This window comes from Mus caroli, unplaced genomic scaffold, assembly GCF_978045245.1.
Source record: "Mus caroli unplaced genomic scaffold, Mus_caroli_1 scaffold_18, whole genome shotgun sequence".
NCBI classification, from domain to species: Eukaryota; Metazoa; Chordata; class Mammalia; order Rodentia; family Muridae; genus Mus; species Mus caroli.
In genome coordinates, this window is record NW_028227273.1 from 52169616 (window position 1) to 52181645 (window position 12030).

The 12030-nt window shown below is 42.3% G+C and overlaps 1 protein-coding gene across 1 annotated transcript in view; it reads left to right on the plus strand.

Moving 5' to 3' along the window:
- Nucleotides 1-352: 352 nt before the first annotated feature.
- Nucleotides 353-12030, plus strand: part of Opn5 (opsin 5) — a 52014-nt gene continuing 40336 nt past the window's right edge. The window contains exons 1-2 of the mRNA XM_021150004.2: nucleotides 353-482; nucleotides 4453-4572. Of these exons, the coding sequence (XP_021005663.1) occupies nucleotides 353-482; nucleotides 4453-4572 (250 nt within the window). The remainder of the gene's footprint in view (nucleotides 483-4452; nucleotides 4573-12030) is intronic.

Sequence of the window (12030 nt, forward strand, 5' to 3'; positions counted from 1 at the left end):
TCTCTACAAAGTTTGCTAGGGAGCAATAGGACAAACTAGTTTTCAACCTTTTATTCGCTGGGGGAGGTGTGAAAAGCCGCAGAGGCAGCCTGAGGAGAAGATGCAGGTTTGTCTAGACTGCAAATTGAACAACTGCGTGTTGGTGTATTTACGTCATTTAAGAAAAAAAACAAAACAAAACAAAACACGGTGAACGTCTCTCCACTAGGTACTAATCACCTGTGGGACCCTGGAGCATGCCTTTTGTTTTATGGAAAGAGATGCATTTGTGAACGGATTCACGGACTTGTTATTCCGTCTGTTGAGATCTCTGCTGATTTGCTTCACAGACCCCTGGGGGTGTGAGACCAGCATGGCCTTGAACCACACTGCCCTGCCTCAGGATGAGCGCCTGCCCCACTATCTTCAAGATGAGGACCCCTTTGCTTCCAAACTTTCCTGGGAAGCGGATTTAGTGGCTGGCTTTTACCTAACAATAATCGGTAAGCTTCCTTAATGCTTCTGTGTCAGAGGCTGCATTGAGAGAATTCATAGGCTGTATTGATTTTGCACAAATGATTCTGATATGTACGTGGGTATTAGCAGAGGTGGAGAAGGTGAATTGGCATTGACAGTCAATCAGTGTTTCATAAAAAATGACGTTGCTGTCATTAGGGATAAATATTCTATTAATAATCCAAAGGACATTCATAGTGAATTCTTTATCTCAAAGCTACTTCACTTGGTCACTTGATTACTAGGTTTGTTTTCTGGCTATCAAAAGAGTGATAACTGATAATTTTTCTGTTTTAAAAAGAATGGCCCTTAGACATCATCTACTTTAGCTTCATGTTCTCATCAATGAGGGAACTCTGGCCCAATATAACAGTGACAGTAGACACTGCTTTAAAAGTAGCACCTCAGTCCTATGAAGATAAAAATTATTCTGGTGATCAATGAAGTTCCACACTTTGGTGAAAAGAGTTTTTGCGTATAACTCACACAGGGTTGAATCTGCCTTATGTTAGACTGTATTATTCAAACCGGCAGCTACCCATGGCTCCTGAGTGGACAAACTGTTACCTTTCAAATGAGCAGATTGTAGTGAAAATGCACGCCTCCTATTGAAGGCTTAGTACTTGGAAATAATGTACAAACATCTTACTGATATTTTGAAATATGAAATGTCCATTGAACTCATAATTTCTGGATTATGAGTTTATGGATTAGATTTATACATAATTTATGGATTAGTAGATTAAGTATTAAATTATTAAAACTAATGTTCTTTTGTGCTTTTATGTTGCTTAATGTGGCTACCAGAAAAAAAACCAGCAACATATGTATAGCTCACATTTCTGGTTTATATTTCTACTGGATTGCACAATGCAATTTTGTACCAATGACATTTTGTCTGGGCATGGTGGCATGTTTTTTAACCCTAGCATTTGAGAGTCAGAGGCAGGCAGATCTCTATGAACTCAAGGCCAAACTGGTCTACATAGAATTCCGGGCCAGCCAGGGCTAAACTGTAGAACTGTCTTTAAATATTTACCACATTTCTTTAATTTAAAGTTGTTATATTAAATTTGGGTGAGCCGCGTGCAGGTGGGTTCTATCTTTAGGTTTATGTGTCTTTAATATTTCAGATGTTGGTTCCAGCCTGCCTTCTCAACCTTTCTTTCTCTCCCTCCTTTCTTTGTTTCTTCCACTCTCCCTCCCTCCCTTTTTCTCTTCCCCTCCCTCTCTCATCTGTTTATGACTGGCGAAGAATTTCATGTAATTCCTGAAATTGGAAAAAAAAAAACCACACTAGAATGTTCCATAGATCCCTCTATGGTCAGTGCTTGAGGCAGAAAGAACTTATGAAATTAAATCATATGCTCTGTTGCAAAATAATTTCAAGGATCCCCGTATTTACTGTGACCATTTGACTACTTCTCATTTCATTGAAATTTGGCACAAATTTGAACACAAATATATGAAGTATCCACTTTTGGCTACTCTTAAGTAGCTGGGGTAGAGCAGTAAAGAGAAGCTCTCTGCTGAAAGCGAGAGGGCCTCAGAATAAACTCCACACCATGTCTTCCCAAACTCAGTGATCAGGAAAGGCAGACGAAGAATCATTTCACAAATTAAAATTGTTTGTTCCAGTCAGTTTGCAAGGGATGCTTTGAAAATAGTGTCTTTAACCAGATCAATGGCTCTAGGCGATCTAACCGTGGGAGAACGATTAGCCCATTCCCTTCCTACTTTGAAGGATTTTTAGCAAGAGAATGCAGCGGTGTTGGTGGGAAATGAGAGAAGTTCTCATTTCATGTGTGTTAGGTGCAAGGCTGTCAAAGTCAGACTTAAGTGCTGGAGTGGAGCTTAAAACTTAGGTGTTGGAAAAGAAGTCTCCAAGCTAAGGGAGTACTAGGTGAATTGAAGTCACAGAATAATCATTTGGGATGAGTGAGGAAGGGTGGGTTTGGATGAGAGTGGAGGGGCGGGGCTTATACTCTTTCTAGACCCATGTCTGCTTGCCACTTGTTTAGATCCTTTTTAAGGAGCCCGAGTGGACAAAGCAACATTCTTGGTCATCTTTGTTAAATACTAGGAATCTTCGGGGAAACTGAAGATTGAGAATAGAAACCCCAGTTTGATATGCAGGAGAAATAAATGTGAGGCCCGTTTGCCACTCTCTTCTCTCCATGTTAAAACCTGTTTTACTAACTGCCTAAGAGGAAGGCTTTTCATCCCGTCTATACACAAAAGATACAGGATTTTGATGATCAAAAAAAAAAAAAAATGACCACCCCATAGTCTCTATCTTCATAATTTTGTTTTCCTTACTCTTAAAAATATATCTGATGTCTCATTATGCTCATCTGCAGACAAGGTTGCTCACGGAAACAACTGAGCATAGCATTAATAGAGTTCACTATTTTTAAAATCATGACGGGCACTGGGTGAAACCCTATGAAATAGGGTTAGTAAAAAGTTTAAGAAAATGACAGTAAGAAATAATCTCAAGAGATGCTGGCAGGCAAAGGGTGTTAGAGGAACTTTCTGGATTGACTGAATGTGAATACTTAACTGTCCCCCCCCCCTTTTTTTTTGACTATGACAAAGATGGAATTTGTCTTACTATTTTTGAGCTGCGTTTTTGCACTTTTCTTTCCCAGTGTGCCTTGCTAGATGGCTTCCTATTAGGAGTTGCCTTTTATCTGCTCTGCTCTAGGACTGCACAATCCCTTCAGTCTCCCCTCCCCCATTTGCTTTAAGAAAGCTAAAGAGGCTTTCATGGACCATTAAGCATCTTTGGCCCCAGAGAGTCAGCATTCCCTAAAAAGCACCATGCAGTCAGATCTGGTGGTTTTATGCCATCAGCAGAGACACACATTTTTTCCCCCTTGCCCCCTCAAATGAATTGTGGTGGAGGAAGTAAAGTAGAAATTTAAACAGAAAACACTGGGTCTCTCCTGTTAACACTTTCCTTATTCCTTACCACTGAAGGCAGCTGTACCAGATTCTCATTTATACACAGCTACACTATGAAGCAAGAATTCCTGAGGAAATCTACTCTACATGTTAAGCTATGGAAGTAGGTGTATTCTTTTCTTAAATACAGTCAGTAGATAATGGGTCTAATTTTTGGATTTTTAAAAACTGGGTTTGTAAGAACTTGTGAACAGTTTCATTGTAATATCCAAACCAACTTGCCATTAATAAAAGAACATTCAAACTTGGGAACACATGTATGTCGTTGTTGTCAGGTCTGGTGGGTTGAGGGTCACTTTCTCTCTCCTTGGTGGGAGGGGAATGATTATGTTGTCAGTGGTTACACACTTACCCTTGACAGCTAGTCCAGGGGTAGCTGAAGGCATCCATGGTCCAGATAGTGAGGGTCCATTCCACCGCAGGAATCTAAGTCCTGGGGCTTGTGTTGAGGACATGACCCCTTCCTTGCAAGGAAGCCACCTCTGACCACACCTCTCCCACATGCCAGTGCTCCTATGTGAGCCCACAGGGGCACTGAAGTCACCTCTCTTGGTTGACTTTATCTTCAAGATTTTATAAAAAGCTAAGGGGTTGATTCCACTTATTCAAGGGAGGGCGTCATATAAAGCCAATACTTTATAAAAATGGCTGAGGAAAACACTCTGCCCTGGGGGCCGGTACAAGAACTGACCATTGGGATTCCCACATCATCCTGAGCCTACCCGAGAAGCTAGTGGTTCCATTGCCTGGGTAAGTTCAGTCCTGTAATTCCCGATTCCTACCCCTTCTGAGGCGACCCATCCCTTGCCTGTCACTCACAATCCATGCTTTTATTTCATCTTCTCAACTTAGATTTTTATCTAGTGTCCTGTCATTACCCTCTAAATCTGTGGAGTCCATTGGTTTTTTTTTTTAAATGTGAAGTGTTTCATCTGTAAATGAATGCTCATGCTCACTTTAATGATGGGACATTTTTATTCTTCTTTGTAGGGATTCTCTCTACTTTTGGAAACGGGTATGTCCTTTATATGTCTTCTAGACGGAAGAAGAAGCTGAGACCTGCGGAAATAATGACTATCAATTTAGCAGTCTGTGATCTGGGGATATCAGGTAATTCAGCCACGCAGCTCCTTTTTTGTGGGTTTAAGGTATTAGCCATTCTAAATCCCTCACTGGCTCAGAGCTCACTTTCTTACCTCCTGCTTCTTCCCAAAGCATCTTTGCAGTGTTTGTAGCCAGTCAATGAAACATCTGCTAAAGAGATCAGCTAACATTCTTTTTTACTTATTGACATATTTAATTTTATTTAATAACATATTTATTAAGAGATTGTTTATCATTTTTGGTTAGGCATGGGACTTCTCCCTAGAAAACTGGGACAGCCCCTCCCCCCCACCTGAAGCTATTTCAAATTGATACCTGGAGGGGAAAAGAAAAGACTAAGTTTTCTCCAGTGAGTGCCACACTCCAGGGTGGGCAGGCCCTGTGATCAAGAATAGTTAGTTAGCCAAAGCGAAACAAACTCCATGTTTTTTGGCAAGTTTGTTTGTTTGTTTGTTTGTTTGTTTATTTAGTCTTATTGGTTTTCTGTTTGTTTGGTTTTCATTTCATTTCATTCTTTTTTCTTTCGAGTGTTTGCTTCTTCTTCTTCTTCTTCTTCTTCTTCTTCTTCTTCTTCTTCTTCTTCTTCTTCTTCTTCTTCTTCTTCTTCTTCTTCTTCTTCTTCTTCTTCCTCTTCCTCCTCTTCTTCTTCCTCTTCCTCCTCCTCCTCCTCCTCCTCCTCCTCCTCCTCCTCCTCCTCCTCCTCCTCCTCCTCCTCCTCTTCTTCTTCTTCTTCTTCTTCTTCTTCTTCTTCTTCTTCTTCTTCTTCTTCTTCTTGTATCACCATGCCCGGCTTTTGTTTGCTTCTTTTTAGAGAGAGAAAAAAGCATGTAGCTGGTGGGTAGGGAGGTAGAGAGTATTTGGGAGGAGTTGGAAAAACAATGATCAAAATATATTGTATGAGAAGTCAGCTATTGGATGGATCACAGGGCCCCCAATGGAGGAGTTAGGGAAAGTACTCAAGGAGCTGAAGGGATCTGCAATCCTATAGGTGGAACAACAATATGAACTAACCAATACCCCCCCCCCCCCGAGCTCGTGTCTCTAGCTGCATATATATCAGAAGATGGCCTAGTCGGCCATCAGTGGAAAGAGAGGCCCACTGGTCCTGCAAACTTTATATGCCTCAGTACAGGGGAACACCAGGGCCAAGAAGTGGGAGTGGGTGGGTAGGGGAGTGGGTGGGGGAGCATGTGGGGGACTTTTGGGATAGCATTGTAAATGTAATTGAAATACCCAATTAAAAAATATGGAAAAAATATATTGTATGAGAGAAGAAAAACAAAAATTATTTTCTATTTTCCTTTCCTTTTTTCTCTGTTTCTTTCCTTCTTTCTGTTTCCTTGTTTCTTTCTTGTTCCCCTTTTTCTTTTTCTTTTTTGCCTTTTGAGACAAGCTCTCCTATAGCCCAGGCTGTTCCCTGATTTCCTATGTAGGTGAGGCTTACTTTGAACTGTTCACTCTCTTGCCTCCCCAGAGTGGTAGGATTGCAGGCATGTGGCTCTATGGTTAGATTATTTTTGTCAAATATTTTATTTCTTACTTACTTTTTCCTTGAACATATACATGTGTGTATGTACGTGTGTATGCACATTCACATATATGGGCAATTTCATGTGGTTACATATTCATGTGTGTATTTGTGTGCATGAATATTCATGTTTATGTGGGCACACATATATATGTCTGTGCGTGTACATGTATGTGTGCGTGTGCATGTGAGTGTGTGTGTGTGTGTGTGCAGGTAAACTAGAAGCTAACATTGCTGTTTTTAATTCTTGACTTCTATGTGTACTGAGACAGAGTTTCTCACTTGAATTCATAGCTCGTCAATTTGTTTCTCTAGCTAACCTGCTTGCCTTAGGAAATCCACTATCTCTGCTTCCCATGGGCTGGGCACCCAGGGTTTACATAGGTGCTGAAGATACGAACTCTGGTCCTCACACTTATCTGACAAGCACTTTACCCTTGGAGTGATTGTCCAAGCCCACTGTTAAGCCCTATCCCAGGAATGCTAAGTGTTAAGGGCAGAGTTTTGGACAATACATGATACTGTCCATATAATACGTGATACTGCCATATTTCAGAGTGCACTGGGCTATGGGTTCAGGATCTAACAGTCCACTGCTTTGCACTCTGTGACTACTTTCTCACCAGCATGGAGATCTGGTGGGGGGGGGGCATGTAAGATGATAGAATCTTGAAGGGGAAATGCTAGCCAAAGACAGTGACAAGTCACTCTGAGAGGAGATGAGGGTTGCTGGGGCAACGGTGATTTTTATTGTAGTGTAAGAACTCACTACAAGCTTCTACCATGGTCCTTAAAGTTGGCTGCACAAAAACATTATAGGAGGCACTTAAAAGTACTGATATCAGGGAGTTCAATTCAAGTGCCCGAGAAGTTCAGTGGATAAAGTCCTTGCTGTGAGCATGAAGACCTGATTTGGATATTTAGCATCCATGGGTGTGACAATACATCCCTGTAATCCCAGCCTTGGGAAGTGGAGACAGGAACACTGTGAGGCATGGAGTACAAGAATGTCATTGAAAGACCCTAGTGCCCCCAGTAAGGTGGCAAGCAATTGAGAAAGATACCTAACATTAACATTCAGTCTACACATTTGCATATGCACACACGTGCACATGCCCCACACCACACACACAGACACTCAGAAATTCAGACATTCCACATACACAGAAACACACAGAGATGCAGACAGACAGACATACCACATACAGAGAAATACACAGAGATACAGACAGGCAGAAATAACACACGTGCGCATACACACACACACACACACTCAAGAGATACAGACAGACAGACATACCTTGCCCACAGACACACACAGAAATACAGAGGTACAGAGATACAGACAGACACATGGAGATACACACACACACACACACACACCCCACACACACAGACACTCAATAGATACAGACAGACAGACATACCTCACTCACAGAAACACACAGAGCTACAGACACACAGATACACACACACACACATGCATACACACCCAGACATGCACACACACCACACACACCACACACACCACACACACACCACACACACACACACACCCCACACACACAGACACTCAATAGATACAGACAGACAGACATACCTCACTCACAGAAACACACAGAGCTACAGACACACAGATACACACACATGCATACACACCCAGACATGCACACACACCACACACACCACACACACACCACACACACACACACACACACACACACACACACACACACCACACACACACCACACACACACCACACACAGACACTCAATAGATACAGACAGACAGACATACCACACACACAGAATCACACAGAGGAGCTACAGACAGACACACAGATAGACACACACACACACACACACACACACACACACACACACACACACACCAGTGTGCATTCATGCATTTCCAGATAAGCTACTCTGTGGGTCAAATTGAAAACTTCTGGATTTTCTCCTGTTTCTTAGACATTTCAGATAACTGAGCAAAGGAGCTATAATATTCTTTCTTTAACTGTACTTTATTTAAGAAAGAGTAATTTTGGTTATGTGTCATCTTGCTCCAGGATTGACTGACTATACCCTAACCTTTATTTGGATTCAAAATCTGTTATCTAGCTGTCTGTAGTCTCAGGCTGTTAGGGAGGGAGGAAGAGCCGTTGAAGTGTTTGCTTTTGCATTGGAGCCTTTTTTTTTTTTAAAGCAGCTTCTCGCTTTCCCTTTTAAAATAGTGTGCCTTTTCCTAAGTCGAATTTTCTACTGCTGCTAGTTTACAAAAACCAAGTTTAATAATAATCCTCGACCTGTTGAGTCGATGCGATATTAAATAGCAGATATGTTGCCCTCTTCTTGAGAGTTTGCTTGCTTCAGGTTGCTTGAGAAGGCGTTACTGGGTACGGATAGACTCCAGTATCATAAACGCTTAGGGTGGTAAATGTGTTTGCATGTTAGAAGCGGAAAGAGGCTCTGCAAGCCTGTGCGAACCTACGCGGTTTGCGCAAGGCTGCAAAGTGCCTGCCATTTTTACTCTTGCCACGAGATGGCGGGAGAGCAGCGGACATGGTTCGGTTTTTCTCCATCAGCTAGCCTAAGGCTCCCTTCCTGGTTCTGCAAGTAAAATGCCTGTCCCTGTGAACCCTGCCATTTCAGCTACATCCTTCACCAGTGAGTAATAGCTGACTTCTGCTTAAGGCTGACACAGACAAGACTCGAATTAAAAAAAATACTCTTAATTGGTCTGATACATTGAAACTGCTTTCAGCCTTACCAGTCTGCTCAAGAGATCTCAGAAATCACACCCTTCCTTCCCCAGCCAATGCGCTTAGAGGAATTCACCAGAAGGTGTTTTCTTCCACCTGGGTTTTCTTTGGTAAATCTGGGTCATGTTTACTGTCTATAATACACTTTCTTCCATTACATCCCTAAAAATTTTGTCTTCTTCCCTTACTCAGATGCATTCTTTATTTTTTATTATTTTATTTTTATCGTTTATTTTTTACTTATTCACTTCTCAATCTCTCACTGACTCCCTCCCAGTCACCCCCTCCCACAAGCCTTCCCCCATTCCTTGTCCCCTTCTCCTCTGTGTGGGTGGGGGCCCCTGGGTATCCTCCTACCCTGGTATCAAGTCTTCCAGGCTAGGTACATCCTCTCCCACTGAGGCCAGACAAGGCATCACAGCTAGAACAACATATCCTACATCTAGGCAACAGCTTTTGTGACAGGCCCCATTCCAGTTGTTTAGGAGCCACCATGAAAACCAAGCTGTATATCTGTTACATATGTGTGGGGAAGCCTAGATCCAGCCCCTGTATGCCCTTTGATTGGTGGTTTCAGTCTCGGAGAGCCCCAAGGGTTAAGGTTAGTTGACTCTGTTGGTCTTCCTGTGGAGTTCTTATCCCCTTCTGGCTCTTCAGTCCTTCCTCCTATTCTTTCATAAGAGTTCTAAGCTCCACAGGGTCCCCAATGAAGGAGCTAGACAAAGTACCCAAGAAGCTGAAAGGGTTTACAGTCCCCTAGGAGGAACAACAATATAAACTAACCAGTACCCCCCAGAGCTCCCTGAGACTAAACCATCAATCAAAGAAAACACATGGAGGGACTAGCTCTAGCTGCATATGTAGCAGAGGATGGCCTAGTTGGTCATCAATGGGAGGACAGGCCCTTGGTTCTGTGAAGGTTTTATGCCCCAGTATAGGGGAATGCCAGGGCCAGGAAGCAGGAGTGGGTGGGTTGGGGAGCAGAGGGAGGGGGGAGAGGATAGGGGATTTTCTGAGGGGAAACTAGGGAAGGGGATAACATTTGAAATGTAAACAAAGAAAATATCTAATAAAAAAAGGGGGGGGGAGAGTTCTAAGCTCCATCCACTGTTTAGCTGTGAATGTCTGCATCTGTCTGAGTCAGTGCTGGGTGGAGCCTCTTGGAGGACAGCCATGCTAGGCTCCTGTCTGCAAGCATAACAGAGTATCATTAATAGTGTCAATGATTGGTGCTTGCTCATGGGATGGGTCTCAAGTTGGGTCGGTGATTATTGGTTGGCCATTCCCTCAGTCTCTGCTCCATCTCCCACCCCTGGGTTTCTTGTAGAGAGGATAGATTTTCAGTCAAAAGTTTGTGACCCAGCTGCATTCTATTCTAAACATGGAAGAAGCACATTTTAGAATCAGGCATGCCACAGATTTGCAACTAATGTAGGTTGTCTTAACACAGAGAGAGGCTCTTATTCAGGACCATGTAGTAGAGTAAGATAGAGGGTTAGAGAATTGTGTTAGCAGGTCCAGGGGTTTGAAGTCCTGGACACTGATAGCTAAAGCAAAGCAAAACACAGCGAAGCAGCACTGCAGTGACTCTATCAGGCTGAGGAGGATTCTACTACGTGAAAGAGAGGAGGGGGAGAGGGAGACAGACTGAGGGACAGAGACAGACACAGATATTGATATTTGTGGTAGATGACCTTGTCAAAGGCTCTACATCAGGCTGGACATAGTGCCAGAACTCAAAATCACAACATTTGGGAGGTGAAGGCAAGATGTGCAGTAGCCTAGGGTCACCCTCTTCAGCTACAGAATAAATTTGAGGCCAGTTTGGGCTACGTGAGGCCCTGTTTCAAAACAAACCAACATACATGTGCATGAGTGCGCGCTCTCTCTCTCTCTCTCTCTCTCTCTCTCTCTCTCTCACACACACACACACACACACACACACACACACACGATGTTCACTCCCCCCAACAAAACAAAACAAAACAAAACAAGACAAAACAAGACAAAACAAGACAAAACAAAACAAACAATCTCCATTTTGGATGGAGACCTAGCATGGATATTAGTTTTTGTCTTTAGGCCACATTAATCTCTTCTGCTGCCTTGGCCTTCATGCAAGGGGATTTTCTGCAAGCTTTGGGGTTTGCTGTCTTTTCTGCTCTGAAGGCTTTTCAGGCTACTGATCCTCATGCTACCTAAATGTCACTCCCTTATGTAAAGTAATGACTCTTGTCTATCTCTGTATCCTGTGTTTCTTTACCCCACTAATTCCTATTTATCATTCTGTCATGCTCCCCACTTCTCTCTCAGACTGGTTGTAAGCATATTGAACCTTGCCTTTACTAATAGCTGTCTTGTGTTTGAATCTTACGTTTATTAAAATGGGTATCTTATATCTGAGTAAGACATAACTCAACAGAACATGTGTGACAAAGAATGAATAGAGAGGAAAAATTGCAAGAGAACATGGGAATGTGGTTTTAATTTAAACATGGAAGAGTTTAAAAAGTGATTGGTAAACATTTTTTGTTAGTTTTGTTAGAAATATTGTACAAAGGACTGAGTGTTCTTGCAGGACTGGCTTCCATACTTTTCATTCATTCTCTCTTCCCTCCCCCCTCTCCCTTTTCCCCTCATTCATTCCCACTCCTGATATTTTCCATCTGCCCTGACTGGTCCTTCTCTGTTCATAAGTAATAAAAATACAAAAACCAAAACCATCAAATGATGTAATAAAATAGCCATAAATAAGATATGATATTTCTTCTGATTGAAAGAGGGTTAGGCTCTCCATGACAGTCTCGCCTCACACACACAGTTGTGCACAGACAGTGCACCCTTCCACACACTCACATACGTGCTTGTCTACATGCAAACATATACATATCAAGTCATTCTTATACAGACACACACACATACATTTATATATGAACCATGTATATATACAACCCACCCCTCCCACAACACACACACACACACACACACACACACACACACACAAATATTTGTGTTGTCAGAAGAGCTTTATAGACTCCCCGAGAAGGGAGCATTTGAAAATCATTGTATTAGAAAAGTTCCTTTCAATTCCAAGATTTCATTCCTCTTATTCTCTTGTCCTTGAATGCTGTTGTTTTCCTGAAAACAGTATATGTATATGTATTTGTATATGTA